Below are 24,124 nucleotides of genomic sequence, written 5' to 3'. Positions count from 1 at the left end.
GTGTGGCTGTCTCTCAGTGTGTGTTTGTGCAGTGCCTGATGCAGTGGGACCTTAACACAGAAAGTAATAACCAGAACTGAGGATGCTTTATTTCTCCATCTGAGCAGCAGTTTGCCAGTGCTGTTGGAAGTGAAACTGGAGGGTAAGAAGCAATTAAATGAGCAATCACAAAGCAAGGTGAATCACTGTTGTTTTTCAGAGGCAGTGGGTGTAGGAGTGTAGGAATACCTCTTGGTAGGACTCTGAGGCTCTGTTTGGGTTGCAGGAAGGTGGAAGGGCCAGGATTTTGGTCCAGCTTCTAACACAACAGCCACTTGATCCATTTGCCTTGGGGACAGGCCAGGGGGTGGGTGGGCACAGCACAAACAGTTGTGCTAGAGGCCTCAACTGAATGCTGTGAATGCTCAGGTGCCCCTTGGCTGTTGAAATAAAACCCCAAACTGAATGCTGTGAATGCTCAGGTGCCCCTTGGCTATTGAAACAAAACCCCAAACTGAATGCTGTGAATGCTCAGGTGCCCCTTGGCTATTGAAATAAAACCCCAAACTGAATGCTGTGAATGCTCAGGTGCCCCTTGGCTATTGAAACAAAACCCCAAACTGAATGCTGTGAATGCTCAGGTGCCCCTTGGCTGTTGAAATACAACCAATTAAAAACCAAACCCAGCAAAAACGAAAAGCCCAAAAGAAAACCCCAAGTCCTTCAGTGTCAGTAAGTCCCTGAGACACACTGGTGTGTACCAGGAGACACAGGAATCACAGAAGCATTCAGCTGGGATGTGACCCTCAGGATCACCAAGTCCAACCCAGACCCCTGCTTGAGAAGGTTCACCCCAAACCTGTGTCCCCAAGCACCACATCCAAATGACCCTTAAACACATCCAGGGTTGGCAACTCAACCACCTCCCTGGGCAGCACATTGCAGTGCCTGACCACTCCTTCCATGAAGGAATGGTGCCTCATGGTTTGTGCCATGAGACACACTGGCTTGTACTGGCTGCACTGCCTCCCCCAGGGCTCAGCAGCCTCCCCCAGGGCTCAGCAGCCTCCCCAGTTACTCCTTCCCTGGGGGCTCTGTGTGTGCAGGGCTCTCCTGTGCTTGTCCCTCTCTCAGTGCTGGCCAGAAGCACTGAGCTGGCATTTTCTGCACTTCAAGAGGCATTTGGAGTTTTCAGTGGTTCTCATCCAGATTGTGCTGCAAGGGAAGAAGAATTTGCAGCCTAACTAAACCTAGAACTAGGAAGGAGGAGAAGAGAGGCTGTTGGCTTCTCTGCTTTTTCCCAGGGAGGCTGTGGCTGCCTTCTCCCTGGGGGTGTTCAAGGCCAGGCAGGATGAGGCTTATGAGCAGCTGAGTCAGGTTGAGAGTTGTCCCTGCCCGAGGAGATGATCTCTGAGGTCCCTTCCAAGCTGAGCCATTCTAGGATTCTGTGGTGCAGAGACTGGATGCAGGCTGCACCCTGAGGCTTGGCTTTGCTAGGTCAGGTTAGTTCTAGCTTGATAAAAATAATTATGACTGAAAAACCCCAAAGGCCCAAAGCCATCAGCCTTGGGTCCCACTGGCTGTCTCCTGGGGAGATGGGAGCTCTCCATGGACATTTTCTCTTCTGGCAGATTGCAGCCAGTGTTCCTTGGCTTGCAAACATCTTTGGCTTCCCAGCTGAAAGCCAGGCAGAGGCATGGGTCTCCCACGGTGCCTTTCCCATTTGTTCTCCCAGTGCTGCTTTCTGCACTCCCAGAGCAAGCAGCTGTGCTTCCTGAACACGCACCAGGGGAGCTTCCACAGGGAGTGAGAGCAGGAGGCCTGTTGCAGTCTTCTCTTTTGCACTGTGATGAGACACAAAATGTGAGGGTTTAGCCCCTCCTAAATGCTTCTCTTCATTAGTGGTTTTTGATTTCTATTAACTCACAGGTAAGTCCCCAGCCTGCACAGCACAGGGGCAGGGCTGCAGTGCTGAGGTGGAGGAGATGTTTTCACTGCCACTGCTCCATGCAGACACATTCTTTGATGCCCTGATGGAGCTCCTAAGCTAGCTAAATGCTGGGGGTTGAGGGGGTTCTGATGCCATTCACTGCCTGGGCCATGGCTTAGGGGGGTTCAGGGGCTGAGCACTGGAGGGAGGTCTTTGTCAGCACAGGCACTGCAGGATTTGGAGGCCATTCTGTACAAGGAGGAGAGAAAAGTCTTCAGGAAGTGTTCAGCACCTGACAACCTTGGGCTTAAAGCACAACAAAACTCTGCCTCCTTCCCAAAGCAGCTGCTGAGTCCTGGGAGAGATGCAGTGAGCACCAGAGCAGATGGAGAAGCATTTGTCACTCACAACCAACACTTCATGAGGCAATTCTGACTGCAGGACTGCCTGCTGGCTTTGGACAGGGGAGAGCATGGCTGGGATGCTGAGTCCAGACCCCTCTGTGAGGGTTTCCTTCCTTCCTGCCTGGCTTCAGGCAGTGCTCACCTTGCAATAAAGCAGTTTATTTCCTTTCTCCCCTCCCCATGAATGAATTGGTTCTGTTCTCCTCCATCCCTTTTTATGGCCAGCCTTGGCTGGGTGAGTCATCTGCAGGCTCGATTGCAAAGCTGATAGGCAGGGAGGGCTTCAGCTTTGGTTTGGCTTTTATTTGTGTGTGTCTTGTTCTTTTGTTTCTTCCCCCCTGCAGCACTTCAGATGAGAGCTGCTTAGGGTCCTGGTGCAGTCTTGCAGGGCTGGAAGAGCACAGTGCAGTCTCTTAGTGGTGCCCAGTAAGGCTGGCAGGGTGAAGCTGGCAGGTGGGTCTGGTGTAGCTGGGGGTCTGGCTGCACCTCTGGGGGTCTGGCTGCACCTCTGTTGCCTCTCAGGCTGCAGCAGAGGTACATTTTCCTCTGCCTTCAGAGGCCTTTTGATCTTCTTGTCCAAAGCTAGATGGTGAGCTCTGCTGAATGGTGAATTTCTCCCACCAGGCAGTGTGGCTTCCTTGTCCTGTAGTGATCTGCATTGCTTTGGGAGAGGTTTCTCTCCCCTAGCAGAGTTATTTGCTTTCCTGTAGTGATCTCTATTGGTTTGGGAGAGGTTTTTCTTCCCTGGCAGAGTTGTTTGCTTTCCTGTAGTGATCTCCATTGCTTTGGGAGAAGTTCTCTTCCCTGGCAGAGTTGTTTGCTTTCCTGCAGTGATCTGCATTGCTTTGGGAGAGGTTTCTCTTCCCTGGCAGAGTTGTTTGCTTTCCTGTAGTGATCTGCATTGCTTTGAGAGAGGTTTCTCTTCCCTGGCAGAGTTGTTTGCTTTCTTGTAGTGATCTCCATTGCTTTGGGAGAGGTTTCTCTTCCCTGGCAGAGTTGTTTGCTTTCCTGTAGTGATCTGCATTGCTTTGGGAGAGGTTTCTCTTCCCTGGCAGAGTTGTTTGCTTTCCTGCTTGTTTTCCACTAGCCCCTGTGACTTCAGTCCTGCAAGTGTCCTAAGAGCTGGTTCATCTTCAGGACAAAACACACACACATGCAACTCCTAAAGCCCAGCTCAGCTGAGCTGTCACCAAGCTGGGCTCCAGTGCTTGTGGGTTCTGTGTGTTCTGAAGGAAGTGCAGCTCTGCCTTTGATTCTTGCAGGTCTCTCTCCTCACCCAGCCTCCTCATTTCTCCACGTTCTGGATTAGTCACCACTGATGAGGGAGCTGCAGGCAGCAGTACTGGAGGAGCAGTTTGTGCCATTTTTAAGCAGTGAAATGCATAACAAAAGCAGCTGTAACTCTGCTGGTGCATTGCCTCACCCCAGCCTGGGTTGCCATGTGTACCAGCCTCACTGTATCTGAGTTCCTCCCCAGCTGTGATAGTAATGTTTGCATCTGTCTCCTGCTCCTTTCAGCCTCCCTCTGCCAGAGGAGGATGGAATCCATGAGGCAGCTTGAGGGGGCTGGCAGACTTCTTTTGTCCTTTCCATACCTGTTTCCAGGGAGGGGTGGCATAGTGAAAGCACCTCACTTTGGTTTGGGACATGAAGAGTTAAGGTTTCAACACTCAGAAGTGAAAGGATGATTTGTTCTACCCTGCTTCTGCCAGCCAGGATCCTGTGGCAGTGCAGCCTGTGCTTTGCCCCTGGGTCCTGTGTAACTTACAGGAGATGCCTCCTTACCAGCCCTGTTCTTCACAGGCCAGTGCTGAAGCTCCTGCCACTGAGTAGCAAAGAGCAGGGAACTGTGGCCTCTGGTGAGACCTTCCTGCTGCTAGCAGGACCAGATGGAGGAATGCAAGTGGGAGAAATGGATGCAGCAGCTCAGAGAGATCAGTGAGAGCAGAGGCCAGCAGTCAACGCACGTTTGCAGCTTGTTAGACCTTGTGTTGGGTGGTGTGGCTCTGGCACAAGCAGTTGAGAAGCTTTGCCTTTGGCTTCATTTTCAGTAGAACAGGGGAAATCCTTCACAGTAACCTCTAAAAGGTGAAGGCCCTGGGAGCTGTCTCAGCCCCTTGGTTCGTTCACCGGCGTTAGCTGCAGCCTCGAAGGTGCTGCGGATCAGAGCCAGGCGTGCGCCCTTTGAGACCCAGCCTGCTTTGCCCACCTCTCCCAGCTCTCCTCCCTGCTGCTGACCCCACACCTGACCGGTGGGGTCAGCAGATGGCAGTCAGCAAGAGGAGGCTGAAGGCCAGCAGCACCCACAGGTGTGTCTCCTTCCCTCCCTCTCTCGCAGGTGTGGTGGAAGCCTGTCTGCTGCACATGCTGAAGCGCAGGGCTGCCGGCTTCCTGCGGACTGACAAAGTGGCTGCACTCTTCACCAAAGTGGGCAAGACCTACCCAGTAGCTGGAGACATATGCAAGAAGGTGCAGGAGCTGCAGCAGCAGGTAGAAAGCAGGTGAGGCTGAGGGCTGCTTGGCAGCAGGGTCGGTGCGGCGCGGCCTCGGCCGCGGGAGCTGCTTCCTCTCCTGGGTGCCTGCTGGTGGTTTTGTTTGATCAAGCTGAGGGTTGGCAGAGGCTGGGAACTGGGGCTTTGGTGTCTGGGCTTTGCCTCTTGCTGTAGTGGGTCAGCAAAGCTCCAAAAGTGGTGGCTGTAGAGTGCTGGCAGGCAGGCTGTGGCGGGGCCAGCGTGGGCTGCTGGTGGGAAGGGAATCAGCTGGTGCAGGAGATGGGCAGGGCTGGCACAGCTTCACCACGTGTGCCTTAGGTGCATGATGTGTTTTAGGAGGAGTGCCCCAGCAGTGCTGTCATGGGAAACTCTGTGTGGCAGGAGATTGTGCCCTGGGACTTGTTGCTGCCTGCTAGGAGCTGGGCACTGAGCGGTGTTGTCATCCTGTCTCGCATAAGAAAGCCACCAGGGAGGGAGGGAGGGAGGCAGCACAAAGTCACCTTTCAGACACTTTGCTGGGCAGCAGGAGCGAGCAGCAGAGAGCAAAACCCAACCTTCCTTGTTGGGTGGCACCCTTGGGACACTGGGAAGCTGTAAGCAGCACTTCCAGCTTCAGAATCAGTCTCTGGCTCCAAACCTGTTCAAGCCACTAATGATCTCGGCAGAGAGAAGAGTAACTTGTGTCAGTGCCAGCAAAGAGAGGAAGGAGCACTGATGGCAGTGAGAGCATGTGCTGGGGACACCAGTGCTCAGTGGGTGCCCACTGGCAGGACAGCCAGCACGGGTAAGTGTGTGTGTGTGGTGCTGGGAGGGCACAGAGCTGCTCCTTGCATGAGGCAAGCTGCAGCTCCAACCAGGTGAAGCTGTGCAGCAGCCTGGCAGGACCTGTGGCATACTTGGGGTGCCAGCATCCTGTTCCAAGCACTGCCCCACAGCAGGCCTGGAGCACACTGTGCCACTGGCCCTCACTGGGCTGGGGTCAAGTAGATGCTCTGGGCAGCAAATAAACTCCTCAGAGAGGAACAAGGACTGCCTGCATGGCTCAGAGAGCTCTGTGCTGAGCAGTCCCCAGGTTGCTGTTTGCAGCCACAGCTGGGCAGTGGTTCTGCTCTGTGGAGCCAGCTTGTGGTCCCACCACTGAGGCACCCCTGAGCTCCTCACTCCTGAGCTGGACTTGTTGCTGTGCTGGCTTGTGCTGTGGGGACAGGCAGGGGGGCTTGGCTGTAAGCAAGCTCCCAGCTGGCTTTGGTTGCTCATTTGCTGTAGTTCCAGTTTCTCACTTTGATGCTGCTTGTCTCCTAGTTGTGTTGTTGTCATTCTGTAGGTGGCAGGAGCTGGGATCTCACTGCCAAGATGCTAGCACAGGCTGTGCTGTGGCTATATATGGTGCTTGACAGAGAGAGGGGAGAGATGGGCCCGTGCCCAAGGATTGCCTGATGATGGTATGGCCCTGGGAGAGCTCTGCCTGTGTTAGCTCAAACCCTGCTCCAGGGCTCAGTGGGAATATCTCCTGCTGAAACCTCCTTGGGGTCAGCTTCAGCCTGTAGGCACCAGACAAGGCTGGGAGACAAGAATCTCCTGGACACCATCCCCACTCTGCCTTTCCCAGCCACGTGTGAGGCTTTGTTTGATCAGGAGGGAACTTCTGTTCATCAGCTGCTACCTTCTTTTCTGCTACACTTTGCATTTGGTCATTTTTTCCCTTCTTTTGGGGTGCAGTGGGTTTACAGCTCTTCATTTCAGCCTAGGTTTGGAGGAGCTCAGATGTTCAGGGGTTTTCCTAAAGCTTCAGAAGTGGGAAAGGTATTTTTGGCAGGTGACTGCCTAGCCTGGGATACCTAACCCAGGCTGTTTGGGGCTGTTTCAGAGCCTGTTTAGCATCCATCTGTGAATGGGATAATCTTTACAGGCTTCTACTCACAAGTCAGGGCTGAGGAATCCATGGCTGTCAGGAAATCCCTGGTGCTGGGCTGGCTGGAGCTCCTCACCCACTGCTGACACAGTGGCACAGCCAGCTGCTGTACAGCCACCCGCTGCGCAGACACTGCTCCAACCCTGCTCCAGGCAGCCTTTGAGCAGAGAGCTTCCCAGCAGAGCAGTCTGAGTTCTGACTGCTTCCACTTTATCTCCTTTTGCAGGAAAACCCAGCCAAATGGGCAGGAGCCCCTCAAGAGGCAGGGATCAACCACGAGCAAGAGCCCTGTGCTGTCACCCCAGGCCATCAAACACATCTGGGTGCGGACGGCGCTGATCGAGAAGGTGCTGGACAAGGTCGTGCAGTACATTGTGGAGAACTGCAGGTGAGGAAGGAGGAGAAGCACAGGGGGGCTGCTGGGCTGCTGGCTTCAGCTATCTGCAACAAGGGATTTAATCAGAAGCCTTCTGTAGGCTTCTGATGCAGTAAACCAGTTGCAGAGGCATGTAGGAGAAAAACAACAACAAAAGGCACTTGGGTTTTGAATCCAGCCTTCCACAATGTGATCAGCCAGGCAGCTCTCCAGAAATCAGCTCAAAACCTGGCATGAAGTCTGTTAGGTGCCCAAATCCTAACGGGACCTAGACCTTGGTGCAATAGAAATGGCTTCTAATAGGCCAGGAGGGCTTCATTCCCTTACATGAGCTGGAGCTCCAGGATGCCAGGGAGGAGAATGCCCTTTGTAGATGAAGGAAGGGGGCAATGAGTTTAGAACAGGAGGAGTTAATGACATCAAACCTTTGGGCTGTGCAAAGAGGTCCTTTGAAGAAAAGCCAAGCTTTGTGTCAGGTCTCTTTTCCCTTGGAAAACCAGAGAGAGGCATCAGTGCTTTGGGACTGTGACCTACAGAGACCTTTTAAGAGGAGAAGAGAAGTCCTCTCCATTCTACCACTGCTTCCCACCAGCCAGCGCTGGCTCTGCTGTCTCAAGCGGTGCCTCTTAACTCCTACCCTTGCTACCCTCCCAGAACTGATTACAAGGAATTATGGGGCACATAAAAAGAGCAAAGTAGGAGCCCTGAAGCTGGAGGTCTGTCTGTGCCCACTGCCATTGCTAGTTGTAATTCTGCACAGGGCAGACACCTTCTTGGCTGCCCAGGGCCCGTGGGTCTGACCAAGGAAGGGAGCTGGGGCAGAGGAAGTTGTTTTCACGGTGCTGTCCACCTTTGCATTGCTGCTTTCCTTGGTCTCAGCTGGGTGTTCATGATGTATCTTGCCACTAAAAAGAGAGAGAGGGGAAGAAAAGTCATTGTGCTGTTGGAGGCAAAGTGTTGCTCTGGGATATCTGAGGCCAGATTGGTTTAATAGCTGAATGCAGAGGAGGCTGTGGGAGGGTTGGCTCTGTCCCAGAGCCCCAGTTAATGGCAGCAGCTCAGCCCAGGGCATCCCCAGCTCTGCTGGTGCATGGATACAAGGGGGGCAATGTCCTTTCCCACATAATTCACCTGGAGACTTGAGTTGGCTCTGAGCTGTTGCCTTGCTCTGTGTTGTAGATGTTCCCCTTCCTGCCTTCTGCAGCTGTTCAGACGAGTTGGGGTCAGGCCCTGGGCTGCAGATGTCTGATTTGGAGAACATGGCTTGGTGAATAAAACAAACCACTTCAGAAGGCTGCTTCTCATACAGCTGCATCCCAGCACCTGAAGGGATCCCAGAGAGGCTGCAGAGGGACTTTTCCTGAGGGTGTCTGAGACAGGCCAAGGGAGAATGGTTGGAAGCTGAGGCAGAGCAGGGTTAGGCTGGAGCTGAGGGAGTTGTTCTTCACTATAGGGGTGGTGAGACTCTGGAATAGGCTGCCCAGGGAGGTTGCCTCTTCCCTGGGGGTGTCCAAGGCCAGGCTGGATGAGGCTCTGAGCAGCTGAGTCTAGTTGAGAGGTGTCCCTGGGCATGGTGGGGAGGTTGGAGGAGATGATCTCTGAGGTCCCTTTCAAGCTGAGCCATTCTGGGGTTCTATGAGGAGCCTGCTGATGCATTGTTGTGACATTACTGCTCAAATGCTCCATGTTGGAGCCCTTCAGCCCTTCTGCTCTTGGAGAGAAGGTCTCTTAGAGTTTGAGCCCCATCTAGTGGAACAGCCAGCAGAGGATAAGGGCAGCTGAAGGCATTTGGGTGGTTGGATTCCTTGGCTGGGTGGTTTGATAAGCCAGCTTTGCCTGCTGCCGTGGCCAGACCTGGGTCACTGCAGGAGGCTACTGTTTATAGCTGGCTCTTTGCTCTTGACAGTGCTTCAAGATTATTCCTTGCAGCTGGAAGAGATGTTCAAGGCTGTGTGGATCTCTTGGTCTCTGTGGAGAGCTGGCAAAATTGCTTGCAGGGAGTTATTGTTTGTCTTCATATTGCATTAAGTGCCCAAAGCCCCAGATCAAATACATCGGGCAGACACATTCAGGCTCCTGCCTCTCCAGGGCTCAGTTCCAAAGCAGCTGAGGAGGGAATGAGCAGGCTGCAAGGAGGGGGCTTGTCTGAGGCAGTGCCACTGATGGAGGGCAGAACATGGATCCCAGGCTGAGCTGGTGGGCACCTTGTTAAGCAGAGGAGTCTGGAGGGTAGGGTTGGGGAACTGCTTGTTCCAGGCTCCTTTTCTGCTCCACAGAGGTCTGAGTCAGTGCTGGGGATGTAGCTCAGGAAAGGATCTCTTTCTAGAGCAGATGTCTGAACATGAATTTCTCCATAGCTTCCATATGATATATTTAATGATCTCTAAATAGAGTCCAGGGCACAGCCTGTTCTGATAGCCCTTCTGTGCCTGCAAACCCCACACCACATTTCCACCGAGGAGACCTAACTGTGGCCTTCCAGTGTCTGAAGAGGGCTCCAAGAAAGCTGGGGAGGGACTTTTGAGGGTGTCAGGGAGGGATAGGACTGGGGGGGATGGAGCAGAACTAGAAATGGGGAGACTGAGATTGGATATGAGGAAGAAGTTCTTCCCCAGGAGGGTGGTGAGAGCCTGGCACAGGCTGCCCAGGGAGGTGGTGGAAGCCTCCTGCCTGGAGGTGTTTGCAGCCAGGCTGGAGGTGGCTGTGAGCAACCTGCTGTGGTGTGAGGTGTCCCTGCCCACGGCAGGGGGTTGGGACTGGCTGAGGCTTGAGGTCCCTTCCAGCCCTGACAATTCTATGGTTCTCCTTTACAAGATCAGTGGATGCACCACCAGTGCAGCTCCAGCAGAGCTTTTGGAGGAGATGGATGTGTTGAGCATTTCTGGGCAATCCCAGCAACTGCTTGGCCTCTAGCTGTCAGCTCAGGAAATCTGTGGGGTTTGGATGCCTTTGGCCCTCCCTCTGCCTGTTCAGATGCACCCTGCTCTTCCTGCCCTGCTCTGTGGCTGTCTGCTAACCACAGCACCATCCTGCTGCTGGGATTTTGGGTGTTAGCTTTTATGAAGTCCCCTGGAGCACCACTTCAGCTGCCACACTTCCCCCTGCACACACAGCTGACTTCCCCCTGGGCTGCTGGGGCCACAGCAAGTGCTGAAGGAGTTGGTGGGTTAACAGCAGCACATCTGCCTCCTCTGCCCTCCTCTCTTCTGGTTGCTTTGGTCTGCTTTGTGGTGGGCAGAAGTGGGATAACTTGCAAAGTCAGTGGACTCCTGCTAGTAGGAGGCAAAGAGCTTCCCAACATAACATCCAGTGGTGTTAACTGGGCTCTGATCTTTTGTTCCTAGTAAATATTATGAAAAAGAAGCTTTACTGGCAGATCCTGTTTGTGGCCCAATACTGGCTTCTCTTCTAGGTGAGCTCTTGCAAAGTTACTTCTTATGCTACAGAAAATAAATGGTTTCTTAAAACGTTTTGCCTTCTGATAGCTGCACAAAAGGTGATCTGTTTGCTTGCTTGTGTTTTCTCTCTGGTGTGTAGTGCAGCTGTTTGTGATAGAACAGCACCATGGAAGATGTTGGTTTGTGGCTCATGAGACCAGCAGGGAGCAGTCCTCTGGGTTGGTTATCAGTTATTGGTTGGCTCAGAGAGCAGGAGGGGAATGGCTTTTGAGTGAGTGCTTGGTAACAGGCTCGAAGTGCCAACGCTGCCACGGCAGGGTGTTGTGTCCTACAGGGACCCAGGCTTAGGAAGGCTCCATGTGACAGTTCTAGTTGTGCCCTGGAGTCACCTGGATTGCCTGCAGGGCAGGGCTGGGGAGCTGCTGTGCTGCTCTCTGTGGTGTCTGTGTTAGAGGCTGATGCTGTAGGATCGGGAAGCGATCATTTTGCATTCACCTGGCTTGAGAAGGAAGCCAGCAGCTGGACTCAGAAGGTTTCTCTCTTGGGTTTTCTTAGTTGGACCATGTGCTCTGGAGTACACCAAGCTGAAAACAGCAGATCACTACTGGACAGACCCTTCTGCAGACGAGCTGGTCCAGCGACACCGCATCCACGGGGTGCACGGCCGCCAGGACTCCCCCTCCAAGCGCCCGGCCCTGGGAGTAGGTATTTACTGTGCAGCTCTTCCTGAGCTGAGCCTCAGGGTGATAGCAACAGGAGGGAGAGGTCTGCATCTAGAGCAGCCTTGCTGTTCTCTGACTGAGCCTTTGTCACAGATTAGAAGCCCACCTGAGCCCAAACGTCCAATTTCTCTGCGTGCAGAGGAGGTTGAGACCCAGGGCTGAATTCTGTGGCGTTTGGCACCTGTGATCTGGGAAAGATCTGAGTCCAGAGCAGCCTCTCTGTTCTCTGACTGAGCCTTTGTCATAGATTAGAAGTCCACCTGGGCCCAAATGTCCAATTTCACTGTGTGTAGAGGGTTTGAGACCCAGGGCTGAATTCTGTGGCGTTTGACAGCTGCAACCTGATCAGGTAGTTCACATAATACATGAGAGCTGCCTTGGAGGGAAGCAGAGAGCCCAGGTCATTTCCCTGCAAGGTCTCCTGGCTTCAGGAGAAGTTCTGCTCTGTGGAGGTCAGTCTGAAGTGGAGCTGCTGGTGGCTGAGCCCTGCCCCAGCTGCCCTGTCTGTGTGTGCTAGATCCGGAAGCGCCACTCCAGCGGCAGCACCTCGGAAGATCGCTTCGCAGCCTCAGCCAGGGAGTATGTGGAGTCCTTGCACCAGAACTCCAGGACACACCTCCTGTACGGCAAGAACAACGTCCTGGTGCAGCCTGTGAGTACCTGCACCTTTGGGCCAGTGCCTGCAGCTCTGACTGGAGCAGTCAGAGCGTAGCCCAGCTCGGGGGTGCTCGCTCGGTACCTTGTCCTCAGCACCATGCTGCCTTCCCCCTGGACTCTGTGGTGCTGAGGCAGATTAAGGCTCACTTCCTGAGCAAGGTGCCCTGCAAAGTGGACCTGTGGGGAGGAATCACAGAAACATTCAGGTTGGAAGAGAGCCTCAGGATCACCAAGTCCAACTCAGAACCCTACCCTACAAGGGTCACCCCTAAACCATAGCCCCAAGCACCACATCCAAAGCACCTCCAGGGCTGGTGACTCCACCACCTCCCTGGGCAGCACATCCCAATCCCTGACCACTCTTGCTGGGAAAATGTGTTTCCTACTGCCCAGTCTAAACCTCCCCAGTGGCAGCTTGAGGCTGTTCCCTCTTGTTCTGTCACTGTGAGAAGAGATCAGCAGCAGCCTCTCCACAGCCTCCTTTCAGGTAGCTGCAGACAGCAATGAGCTCTCCCTCAGCCTCCTCTTTTCCAAACTAACCATCCCCAGCTCCCTCAGTCTCTCTCCATCAGATTAATTCTCCAGGCCCTCCCCAGCTTCCTTGCCCTCCCCTGCACTGGCTCCAGCACCTCCACACCCCTCTTGGATTGAGGTGCCCAGAACTGGACACAATACTCAAGGTGTGGCCTCCCCAGAGCTGAGTCCAAGAGGATGATCCCCTCCCTGCTCCTGCTGGACACAGCATTTCTGATCCCAGCCAGGATGCCACTGGCTTTCTTGGCCACCTGGGCACTGCTGGCTCACATTCAGTTGCTTGTAACAAACAAACAAAGATGCTGGACTGTGTTCCATAACCCCAGTGGCTGTGCTGTGGTTTCTCCCCTTTCCACTAGCAATATTCAAACCCAGTGCTTCTGCCTCAGCAGTTCCTAGTTACAGCCCTGCTCTGGAGCTTGTGGGGTGCAGGCAGCCTGAGCATGATGCTTCTGGCTGTGCACTCGAGTCACCTGGGCTGTCTGTTTGTTGCTCCTGTGAACAGAAGGATGACCTGGAGGCAATCCCTGGCTATCTCTCCCTTCATCAGTCAGCAGACAGCTTGACGCTGAAATGGACTCCAAATCAGCTGATGAATGGAACCCTTGGGGACACAGAGCTGGAGAAAAGGTAGGCACTGCCTTCAGGGAAGGATGGGAAGTGCTCAGGGAAGGATGGGAAGTGCTCAGGGAAGGATGGGAAGTGCTCAGGGGGTGGTTTGCTGTATGCTTGGCAGCATGACAGGAGGGTAACAAGGCTGAGTTAGGTGAAGCTGAATGGTGTGGAAGCTGAGGTGTCAGACAGCTTGGGTTCTGTTCTGCTTTGCCACAGGGGAAGCAGCTTAGCCACTTGGCTAGAAGGCCTTTTCCACAAGGAGACAAAAGCCCACTTAGCCAGGTGCTAGTGAGAAAAGACTCAGCACTGCCTTCCATCACTGCAGTTCCCTTCAGAGGGTCAGAAGTCACTTGGCAGGCAGGGCTAATTCCAGCCTCCACCATGTCTTTGGTTAGACCATTTATCATCTCACCTGGCATTCAGGGTGAAGGCTTGAAGCAGGCAGGTTTGTCTCCTCAGGGAATGCCTCCTTCAGCCCCAGAGCAGAGCTCTCAGGTGCTTCACCCACACCATTCTTCTTCTAACACTTGCTCTCTGCTTTTCAACAGAGCATTAAGGAAGCCCCCCCCCAGCCTTGCTTTATTGCTAAACTGCCAGGGCTCTTCTCAGAAGGGTTTGGAGCTGCTTCCAGGGTTTGATCTGTGAGCCTGAGCCCCAGTGGGTTTTCATGCTGCTGCTCATAAATCAGATGTGCAGGACAGGACTGAACCCAGCTACAAGGCCATGGAGTCTGTGCCCCAGGTGTTTTAATCTTGGCCAGGGCATTGCTGTAATCTGGGATGAGGTGGAGGGTGGAAAGGGGAGGTGGAGGGGGAAAGGGAGGCTCTGGAAGGGCTGGGGCCAGAGGTATCCACTGCAGGGAACAAGTTCCTTCACCTTTCACTGAGCTATTGATTTACCTTGATTAACCAAATGTAATAAGCAGTCATGAACTTAGCACAGTTGTTTTATTGGCTGCTTGGAACCCCAGACACTCCTGAATGTGGAATATAAACCTCTCTTTCTTTCCTCCCCCACCAGTGTTTACTGGGACTACGCTTTGGTGGTGCCTCTGAGCCAGATCGTCTGCATTCACTGCCATCAGCAACGTAAGCACAACCTCCTCCTCTCCCTCCTCCTCCTCCTGCCAGGTGAATGTGAGTGCTGCTCATGCTGCTGCCACTTCAGGTGGTGCCCTTAGAGGCTTATTGCAAAGGCAGGCAAACAGTTTTTCCTTCTTCAGCTGTCCTGCCTGAGTGGCCTGGTCAGAGCTGCTCTCTGCCTGGGGCTGCTGCTGCTGGCATTGCTTCTGTGTGCTTTGGGCTCTCTGGGCATCCATGCAGAGCAGCACCTGGGGCAAGCTGTCAGCAGCAGGTACTGAGCATGGAGGCTTTGGCCTCCACCTGCTGACCTTTGAAAAGGGGAGGGGAGCATTTCTGTCAGCTGTGGCTCCAGTGGGGCCATCCACTTGCAGAAAGGGAGCCACCACCTCTCCCCCTCTGACCATCCAATTCCCAGCAGCTTCTTTAGGGCTAAAGGGCTGTGATCAGCCCTGGATCACACCTTGACTTGCTGGGGTTTGCTTCTCTGCTTAGAGATAACAAACCAAATTCACTTGAGAGGTAAGAGTGACAAATGGAGGCTGTGGTGTAACAGTGTGGACTCCTCTTGTCCTCCTTTGCAGCAGAAGGCAGATGGACACTGGTTTTGGTGAGTCAGGATGGAACTCAGAGACCTCCACTGCACTTCCCCCAAGGAGGTCACCTCCTCGCCTTCCTTTCCTGTCTGGAAAATGGGCTCCTGCCTCGTGGTCAGCTGGAGCCACCACTTTGGTCCCAACAGGGCAAGGTACTGCCTTCTGATCTGCTGCTTGCAGTAGGTAGGGCTGACCATCACAGAATCACTCAACAGACAGAATAGATCCAGTTGGAGGAATCCTCCAAGCTCATCCAGTCCAACCCTTGACCCACCACTGAAGGGTCTACACTAAACCATGTCCCCAGGTGCCAGGCTGCTTAAACACCCCCAGGGATGGTGACTCCAGCACTGCCCTGGGCAGCCTCTGCTAATGTCTGAGCACCCTTCCAGTGGAGAAATATTTCCTCACATCCAGCCTCACTGGCTTTGTTCAACCAGCATCCTGCTCCATGGAGTCTGGGTGCTGTTTTCCAGCTGCTTTGGAGTAAAAAGTGGGAGGCAAAATAACTCCACTGAGTCCAGCTTGATTCTGGCAGAGTCTGTAGCAGTGGTTCATGCTTTCATTACCCCAGTGATCAATGAACTGAAATCTGCTCTTGTGTCAAAGCATGAACCCAGATGGGAGGACTGGGACATCAGTGCTGCCAGAGGGTTATTGGTGCCCAGCTGCCCTGGCTTACAGGAGAAGCTGTGTTCAATACCCCTAAACCACCTCCTCTGTGCAAGTCCACTCTTGGCCTCTCCCTCCAAGTTTAGTTTTAAGGTGCCAGAGGTGTGCAGTGGTTAGTGTGGGGGGCTCTGTGAGTCCCTCCCAGCTGAGGGCATGGAATCCCTGTTTCCTCCAGGGGAAGGTCTTCCCAAAGCTTCGGAAGCGGAACAGCAACAGATCTGTGGACCTGGAGGAGATGCCAGCTGAAGACACCTCCACAGACTATGTGTTCAGAATCATCTATCCAGGACACAAGCATGAGAACAGTGAGTGCCTTTGTTCTGCTTTGGTTGAAAACCAAACCAACCACCAAACAACAGAATCAACCCCAAGAGCTAACAAAACCTTCCAGTAAAGTCCTGGGCAGTAGCTGAAGGTCCCAGCCAAAGCCAGGCTTTTGTGGGCTGGGGAAGAAAGCTACCCCAGGGTGTCCTGGTGGGATAGTTGTGATCAGCAGGTGCAGCTTACTGTAGGTTTCCTTTAGAGCAGTGAAAGATGGGGCTTGAGGTGGGGAAATCTCATTTCTGTTTCCTCTGTGTTGGGCAGAGGAAGTTTTCAGCATACTCCCCTGGGCTTGCACACTGAAAAACCCCAAAGGTTGCTTGGCCAGCCAAGAGCAGCTTTGCTCCTGAAGTGAGGATGTTTTGATTGGCCACACAGCTTGCTCATAATGTTGTTGTTAGGAGAAAAAAAACCCAACCATAAACTCAACTCTTAAAGTGCCTTCCCCCTCACCCCTTCCCCCCCCCCCCCCCCCCCCCCCCAAGAACTCCCTGGGCTAAGTTTTCCTGGCTTGGAAGCAAGAACTTAACAATGGATAAATAAAAGGGCCTTCCAAGGAAACCAAATGAACTCCCAAGCACCAAACCACCTCATGTCATCAGCTCAATACAAATTCCTTCCATGCAAGGAGGCATCTGAGCCAGTGCTCCAACAGCATGTTCAGTTCTGTTCCCCCTTGGCAAAGCAGCAAGAATTTCCCAGGAAGATCAGCCCCCTAAAGCTGGCAGGGGATTTGGATTTGCTGCTCACACTGGGACTTAACTGCAGCTGAAAAAGCAGAAATCTCAGCTGAGCCCTCCTTACCCCAGGGGCCTGAACCACAGTGGGGGCCTTGCTTTGTTAGGGCTTCTGGATTTGCACAGGTAAGTCCATGCACACAGCAGCCAAAGCATCTTCTGCCTCTGCCTGCACCAAGGGGGCTGCAGATTCTGTGGGCACACCCAGCACAGACCTGCCTGTCGAGTGCAGGACAGAGAGAGCTGCCCCCTGCCTCGGCTTCCCCGGAGCAGGGCTGGAGCTTGCATGTTTGCAGTGCCAGACAGAGCTGGGGAGCAGAATGTTTGCTGCCCAGACGCCTCTGGCACAGGCTCCAGAGCGGGAAAGATGCCGAAGCACGGATGAGGGCACGGTGAGGGACAGAAGCTAGCTGGAGCCTGCAGTTCCTGTGGAGTTCCCCTGAAAAGCACATTCACCTGCTGCAGGCTGGCACTGGCACTCCCTCCAGTGCCACCACGTGCCCTGTGTGCTCTGGGGACGCTGGCTGTGCACCGTCCCAGGCTGGCCTGTGCCTGGTGCAGTGCTGCTTGTTCCCCGTGAGACGCTGCCCCCCCAGGGCCCTTCACAGGAGCCGCTGCCCTCAGGAGCAGGGCAGGACCCAGGGCCTTTGTCTTTGCTGAACGTGTCCTGTTGAGCTTTCCCACAGTTCTCTCTTCTTATGCTCCTCTTTCACTATTCTCTTTGAGCAGTAACTATTAACTACCACCACTTAGCTGCCAGCCGCTCTACCTCTGTTGACGATGATGAGGAGGAGGAAGATAAGCTTCACGCAATGCTATCAATGATCTGCTCTCGGAACCTCACAGCTCCTAATAGGATGAAAGGTTTTTATCCTCCTCCCCCTGTGTCCCAGAGCTCTATTGCAGCTCCTTCCACTGATGCATACAACAGTGTTGGCATTATGGCAGGGAGGGAGAGCTGCGGCTCCAGCAGCCTGTGCAGGGCGCCTGGGGGATGCTCACAGCCTGGGGGAGGTGGGAACGACAGCAGCTTCCCTCTCCTCTCCTTCGGGAGGCTTCCTGCCTCACCTTCACACAAGAGCATGTTCCCAGGAGGGGAGGAGGAGGGAGCCTCACAGCTCTTCGTGTTCTGCCTCCGCCGTGCAGACTCGGGAGGGCAGCCTTGTGCAGGCAGGCTCAGAGGTGAACCCTCACAGCGTAGCAGTGATGTGCTGGGCAGAGGCAGCAGCAGTGTGCCAGCGTAGCCAGAACACAGCAGAAGTGTAGTGAGCTACAGTTTGAGCCCAGGGCTGGCTGGGGTGTGCAGGGTCCCACACTTTGTTTAGCTCTAGAGGGTGGAGAAGTGTGCAGAGAAGGTTGTGTGGAGGTGCAGCAGCTTTCTGTGGCTTTCATTGCACTCCTGCATTCATAGCCTGGTGAGTTTCAGATGATTCAAGGCTCTCCACCCTCCAACAATCTGTCATCTAATTCCTTTTCTGAAGGAGCTCATGACAGATGTATTAAGTTGGTATTCTCAAGCAGTGTGCCTCTTAGCATTCAGGATCTGGTCTGCTTCTGGAGCCTGGGAAGTCCTTGCTGTCTCAGAGGAGATAGCTGGATGGGATAAACCAACCCATTGCCCAGGCCAGACCCCTCCTGCACAGCCTGGCAGCTCAGAAGATGGGCAGGTGTTGCTTCTCCACTAGCTCATGTGAAATCTCCCCCAGCTCTAGGATTACAGCTGCAGTCCCACCAGGCTTGGCCTCAAGACCTCTTGATTGCTTGTGCCACATCTAGTGTGCTCCTGTTACAGTTAAACCAGCAGCCTCTGCCTCTTCCTAATAAGCAGAGTGTAGCAGCAAGAGCAGAATCTGCTGTTATCAGGCTGTGAAGCAGCTGTCAGAAGTCTGACACCTGCAGAGGAGATAGGAAGGAGCACAACTGCTTGCAGGTTTGGCTCCTGTCTGTGTTTTCCATCAGCCTGAACCTGCTTTGCCTGGCATTGCTGGTTCCTAATTAAAACATGAGGTAGCTTGGCTCCAGATTAGATGCCCACACCTTCAAACAGCAGAGCAGTGAGTTGGGAGATGTTAGCCCTGGTCTGGTGGGGCTGAGTGTAGGTGACAAGAACTGCCCTGTACCTCTGCCTGGTGCTCAAGCTCTGTCTAGAGAGGATGTGAACGTGGGCAAGGAGCTCCTCCTTGCCTCTTGTAGGCTGCCCACACACTAGGTAGTAGCTCCTAGACAGTGATGCCCAGCCCAGGGCAATAAATGGGGTTTGGAGGGTGTGGATGGAAAGAAACACCAAAATCACAGCACCAAAATCACAGCACTCCCCTTGGGGGGAGAAAAAACAACCAAGAGGTCCTGTTTCAGGAGGTTTCTGTGTCAGAGAATGACAGAATGGTTTGGGTTGGAAGGGACCTTAAAGATCATAGTATCAGTCAGGGCTGGAAGGGACCACAAGGATCATCCAGTTCCAGCCCCCTTATCTTAGCTGGACCTGTCTGGATCTGGGTGGTGGTGGACAGGAAGGTCTGACACTGCCACATGCAGGTGTGAGGAGGCTGTGATGTAAAGCAGAAGCAGCACAGCTTGGGGCCAGCTGATGGCAGTTAGGAGTTCTCCCAGCAGAGCAGCTGCTCTTGCTCCTTTAGCTGGGGGTAAGGCCTGGGGCGTGAGTAGTGGTCCTTGCTGGAGCAGTCTGGGCTGGCTGTGGCCTCTCCAGCAGCATCCCAGTTCAATAATGACAACACTGCTGTAGCAGGTTTGCTGGCCATTTGCTTTGACATCTTGCAACATGCTCGACTTCTGCATGTAGCTGAAGTTCCAGACACCACCACCAGAGAAAAGATGCTGTTCACTCTAATTCTTCACTACCTCAGGTACCTTTCATCTGGAGCGTTAGGTTCTGTGGGGTTCTTTCCTTGTTTCTCTAAAAAAAACCCAAACCCAAAAAGGCACAAACTAAAAATCAAACCAGGAACCCAAACCCCAAACCCTCTTTGCTTGGCTGTATAGAAGGGGAGGCAAAAAGAAAAAGAAACCAAACCAAATAACCCAAACAAATCAATCGAGAAACCAACCAACCAAAAACGTTTGTCCAGTGCTGTTGCTTTGTTTTGTTTTGTTTTGTTTTCCTTTCCTTTTCATTTGAACCCAAAACCAAGTAAAAGAAGCTGCAATAAATACTGGGTCATTCAGCTCCTTCCTGAAGAATTAAGGTGAAGAGCATTTTTGCATCACACTTTGTTTGGTCAGATGAGACACGCCTGGCTGCTGCTGCTGCATGAGCCTGTGCTTTCCTTCTCTTGTCTTGGTCCTGTCAACAGATGGTTTGGAACCCCCACACTCCTCCCTCACCTCTGCCCAGCCTTTCCAACAGGCACCTCCTAAAATGCTTGATTTTCTTGCTGCCTTGGTTTCAAATGCATGAGATGGTTTGGAATTTGCCCCTGCCACCCCACCCCACCCACCCCCACCACCAAGGTGTGTTTTAAAAGCACAGCCCAGGGGACTGGATTTTGCTGCCCAGGGTTTGATGTGGTGACATGCAGTGGTCTGGCATTTGCCTTAATTTCAATCATGGGTGAGCTGAAAGGCCAGTTATTTATTATCAACCAAAAGCCCACGAGCTCAGGTGTCAGCTGGGACCAGTGGAAAGCCAAAGCTCAGCTTTCTGAAAGCAACTGCAGATTTCTGTTCATTGTTTTGGTGGGGGGTGAGGGGGGAGTTGCCTTCCTGGAGCTGGTTAAAAGAGGCAGAGAGAGGTTTGGTGGAGCAGGGGGAAGTCAAGAAGCTTGCACTGCCCTGTTGGATCACCTTCTCCTGCAGACTGTCCTCACCTTAGAGTCCTCACATCAGCAGGACTTGAACTGTCCTTCTGCACTGAACGTTTTAGGATCTGGCTCTGGGGAGGGGTTGGGGGAGAGGACCTTCAGAAAACAACTGGATCAGTTTTCTCTTAGTTCCTGTGCTGCTCAAACTCTCACCCCAGCTGGACTAGCAGGCACGTGGCTGATTCCAGGAGCTGCCAAATGCAACTCTGAGACCTGAATTAAACAGAAGGTCAGGTTAGATGATCTCTTCTGGCCACAATGCCTTTACCAGAGCGTCACACAGGAGCCAGGTTTAGCTGTTCCCACAGCACCTTTCCCCTCTTCTCTTGAAACAGGAGCTGGGGTGTGCATGGGCAGGAAAGGGAAATGGTGAAGGGGTTTGACCTGATGGGACAGTGACCATGCACAGCATGCAGCTGGCTTAGACCTGCAGAGATTGCTGAGGTCACTGGGATGGTGCTCTCCCCATTTGTTTTTTTGGAGTCAAGGTTCAGAGCCTGCTGAGAAGGAAAGCATGAAGCCATCAGGATGCACAGAAGGAAGAGGGGAAAGCAGCAAGCAGATTGATGGCCTGCTGTTCTGTTTGGTTTCTTCCCTAGACACCAGTGAGATGATAGAGATGCAAGGCTTTGGGGCAAACTTGCTCTCCTGGCAGCTGGAGCACTGCAGCCAAGGCTCCTCCTGTGTCTCCTGCTCCACAGGCAGCTCTCCCTACGACATCCCCAGCTGCTGCAACTGCATCCACGACAGGTAAGCAGCTTGTGCAGAGGGCTCCCCTGGCAGGCTTTCTGCATGCCCCAGTTGAAAGCAGGGAGGGTTTTGTTAGCTGTGGAACCAGAGACAGACAGAAACAATGTTCAAGTAGTTAGGTGTTAGGCAGCAAGACATTGAGGTTATTAAAATTCACCTTTTAGACTGATCCCAAGTCATGTTTTGATGGGGGGGGGGGGGGGGATTGCAACTGCTTCTTTGAGTTGAATAAAGTCTGCCCTGGAAATGTTTTCTTTTAATGAGTCATTAACAATTAGAGTGAAGGGCAACAATTCATCTCACTTGACAAGGACCTTTCCAATGCACCTGCAGCAGTTGTAGCTAAAACCTGCCAGGGGGAATCTGTGCTGGGCCAAACTGCTGGTGGGGAAAGTGCTTCAGGAAGGGTAATTTGTCATTACTGTTGTGCTTCAGCTAGGGAAAGGTGGCTGCAGAGAAGGAACTCCTCTGTGTAGGGCTTAAAATTCACAGTGACCTCTGTCTTATAACCTGTGTGTGTCTCTACAGAGCTCCTCTGAAGATGCTGTGTGACAGCATGAAGAAACAAATCGTTTCCAGAGCCTTTTATGGATGTAAGTGAAGCTCCTCACCTCCAGCCCTCCCAGCACCCGCATGCTTATCTGCAAACCGTCTGACGCTTGTTTTAGAAGGGCCTCCCAACCCCAAATGTGTTGTTGTGAGTCAGATCACCTCAGGGCAGCGGGGGGATGTGCTTCATCATCCCAATATCCGTGGGGTTTGCGTGCAGCAGCGGGGGAGCTGCTGCTGGGGGAGGACAGGCGGCAGCTCCCTGCTTGGATCTCGCTCGCCTGTGGGAGGCTCCTGTCCTCTGTGGCTCTGCTGCAGTCCTTCACACAGCACCTTGCACGCTCAGTTCATGCAGGGCTGTTAGTGGCAGCTTTTAAAATGCCACAGCTCCACCTTCAGAGAGAGAGGCTGCTGCTCCTGGGCAGGTCTCATCTCTCCCCTTCCCTCCCGTCCCCACCGCAGGGCTCGCCTACTGCCGCCACCTCTCCACGGTGCGCACACATCTCTCTGCCCTGGTGAACCACACCATTGTGCCCCCTGACAAACCCTCCAGTGCTGCAGGAGGCCTGACCAAAGAGGTCTGGAGCAAGTATCAGAAGGACAAGAAGGTAAGGAAGGAGAGAAGGTAATGATCATTGTTCCAGCTCCTGTAGCCTGCTGTGCTGAGCTTGGTACCCCTCGGAATGGACCCCAGGAGCACTGAAGGCAGCTGCTGGTCTTCACAGGGTCCCTTCCCTTTCCAGGGAGAGTGAGTCAGCTCTTAGAGTCTCTTCTATCCTTTGCTTCTCTGATGATGGCAAAGATAGCAATTAACATCAAAGCAACTGATCTCATGATAAGTCCAGTCTATGACAAGTGAGATTCTGTCCCTGGGAGGGAGGCACAGCAGCTCGGATCAGGCTGGGTTCGAGCTGGGGCCCTAAAGGCTTGGATCCAGCCACGACGTTTCTCCAGTGCCACACACACACACTTCACTGCCTTTGTACTTGGTATGAAGTGTGCCTGGGGGGAATGAAGATGTGTTCCCTTCAGCTCCTCTTTCTCCTGGCTGCTGTAGAACTACAAGGAGCTGGAGCTGCTGAGGAGAGTTTACTACGGCGGGGTGCAGCACGAGATCCGGAAGGAGGTGTGGCCCTTCTTGCTGGGGCACTACAAGTTTGGCATGGCCAAAAAGGAAATGGACCAGGTAAGCCCAGCTTTCCAGGGGGTCTGGGTTGTGTTGGCAGAAGAGGTTTTTGTCTTTCTGGCAGCCTTTATTATTGGTTAATATTCCTGAGGGGAAGATGCTGCTGGAAGCACAGAGCGGTGGAATTGTTTAGGCTGGAAAAGACCTTTAGGATCAAGCCCAAGCATTAACCCAGCACTGCCAGAGTTAGCATGGGTGAGCCTTGTTGCAGAGGCACAACTCTATCCTGTTGCCATGTCTGAAGTCACTAAAAGGGAGTTCTTCACTGAAGTCAGGAACCCTGCACCCAGCCCCTGCCTGTGACGTGCTCTCACCCCAAGCCAATCCTGCTTGCACGAATGTGTCACCTGTGAGATGGGGAGGGGGTGACATTTGGGTAGTAGCTGGGGGTCATCCCTCTTCTCTATGGTGTTAGAGGAGCTCTGCTTCACAATGCTCTCTGAAACACCTGCCTTGTCTCTGATGCTGCAGCTGCCCTCAGGTGCCTTCTGCAGGGCTCTGGCCCTTAGTGTCTAGAGGCTAAAAATGCCCCCAGGAAGGGTTCTGCCTGCAAGCTCATTATGCTTTTGCTGAACTTAAATGAGCTGTGCCTCTGTCAAACACAAGGTACAGCTGGAGAGGAGGCTTTAGTCCTCTTAATATCTCCCATGCTGCTGCCCAGATGGGTTGGTGAGTAATGGCCTGGGTTATGGCACAGCCTCCTCTCCCAGTCCAAGCTTGGCACCAAGAGCGTTGTTTCCAGTAGTGGAGCCACAGTTTGCCCATCTCTTAGTGATGCCATCTCCCTCTCTTCCTCACACTAACACAGGGGTCCTCCAAACCTTGTCTGGAATTGTAATGAGCTGCTCAAGACCAGGAGTGAGTGACAGCAATAACCATCTCCTCAAGGCAGTGTGCTGTGGGAGCCTAAAGCTTACCATGGGATGTCCATGGTCCGGATGGCAGGGCAGGAGTCACAGCATTTACACACAGAGGACACTTATGGTGTCCCCATCATGAGTTAATTTATCCTCTGCCATCTGATGATGTTTTTGCAGTCATCCAGCAGTATCTGGGGCACTCCTAACCGTGGCTGTCCTCCAGCCTTCCACTCACTGTTGTATTTTATGATTTATGGCTGGGCAGCTACCTCCAGTGGCAAGCAGCCTGCAGCTCTGAGCATCAATGCTCTGGTAGCAGCTCCAGCCAGCAGAGGCCAGAGCCTGCAGCCAGCTCACAACTCTGCTTTCTCTTCAGCTCTTGACAAATGACAGAGTAGTAAAATGACTCCATGTCCCTTAATAGCTCAAGGGGGGTGTTTCTGTGTCTGTCTTTCAAGCCAGCAGTGGCAAGAATCTGTTGTATTACTACAAGGAGCAGAGTGGTTGGATCTGGCCATGCACAGTGCAGCCACACGC

At 53.3% G+C, this 24,124-nt stretch overlaps 1 protein-coding gene across 7 annotated transcripts in view; it reads left to right on the top strand.

Moving 5' to 3' along the window:
- Window positions 1-24,124, top strand: part of SGSM2 (small G protein signaling modulator 2) — a 55,753-nt gene that overhangs the window by 20,496 nt on the left and 11,133 nt on the right. For 4 of the 7 annotated variants that reach the window (XR_010989376.1, XM_068154896.1, XM_068154894.1 and 1 more), the window contains 14 exons: window positions 4,652-4,814; window positions 6,944-7,105; window positions 10,438-10,505; window positions 11,047-11,192; window positions 11,731-11,865; window positions 12,910-13,034; window positions 14,040-14,107; window positions 14,683-14,846; window positions 15,542-15,671; window positions 17,154-17,288; window positions 20,842-20,992; window positions 21,521-21,585; window positions 22,004-22,149; window positions 22,599-22,727. Coding sequence is in view for 6 of the 7 variants with exons in the window: in XM_068154896.1 (XP_068010997.1) it covers window positions 4,652-4,814; window positions 6,944-7,105; window positions 10,438-10,505; window positions 11,047-11,192; window positions 11,731-11,865; window positions 12,910-13,034; window positions 14,040-14,107; window positions 14,683-14,846; window positions 15,542-15,671; window positions 17,154-17,288; window positions 20,842-20,992; window positions 21,521-21,585; window positions 22,004-22,149; window positions 22,599-22,727 (1,787 nt within the window). In the remaining variant the exon portion in view is untranslated. The remainder of the gene's footprint in view (window positions 1-4,651; window positions 4,815-6,943; window positions 7,106-10,437; window positions 10,506-11,046; window positions 11,193-11,730; window positions 11,866-12,909; window positions 13,035-14,039; window positions 14,108-14,682; window positions 14,847-15,541; window positions 15,672-17,153; window positions 17,289-20,841; window positions 20,993-21,520; window positions 21,586-22,003; window positions 22,150-22,598; window positions 22,728-24,124) is intronic. The other 3 variants (XM_068154895.1, XM_068154898.1, XM_068154897.1) reach the window with 3 other exon arrangements.

Source organism: Melanerpes formicivorus, unplaced genomic scaffold (genome assembly GCF_026170545.1).
Source record: "Melanerpes formicivorus ecotype bairdi unplaced genomic scaffold, bMelFor1.0.p_v2 SCAF_29, whole genome shotgun sequence".
Taxonomy (NCBI): Eukaryota; Metazoa; Chordata; class Aves; order Piciformes; family Picidae; genus Melanerpes; species Melanerpes formicivorus.
This window is presented reverse-complemented; position numbering and strand designations above follow the sequence as displayed.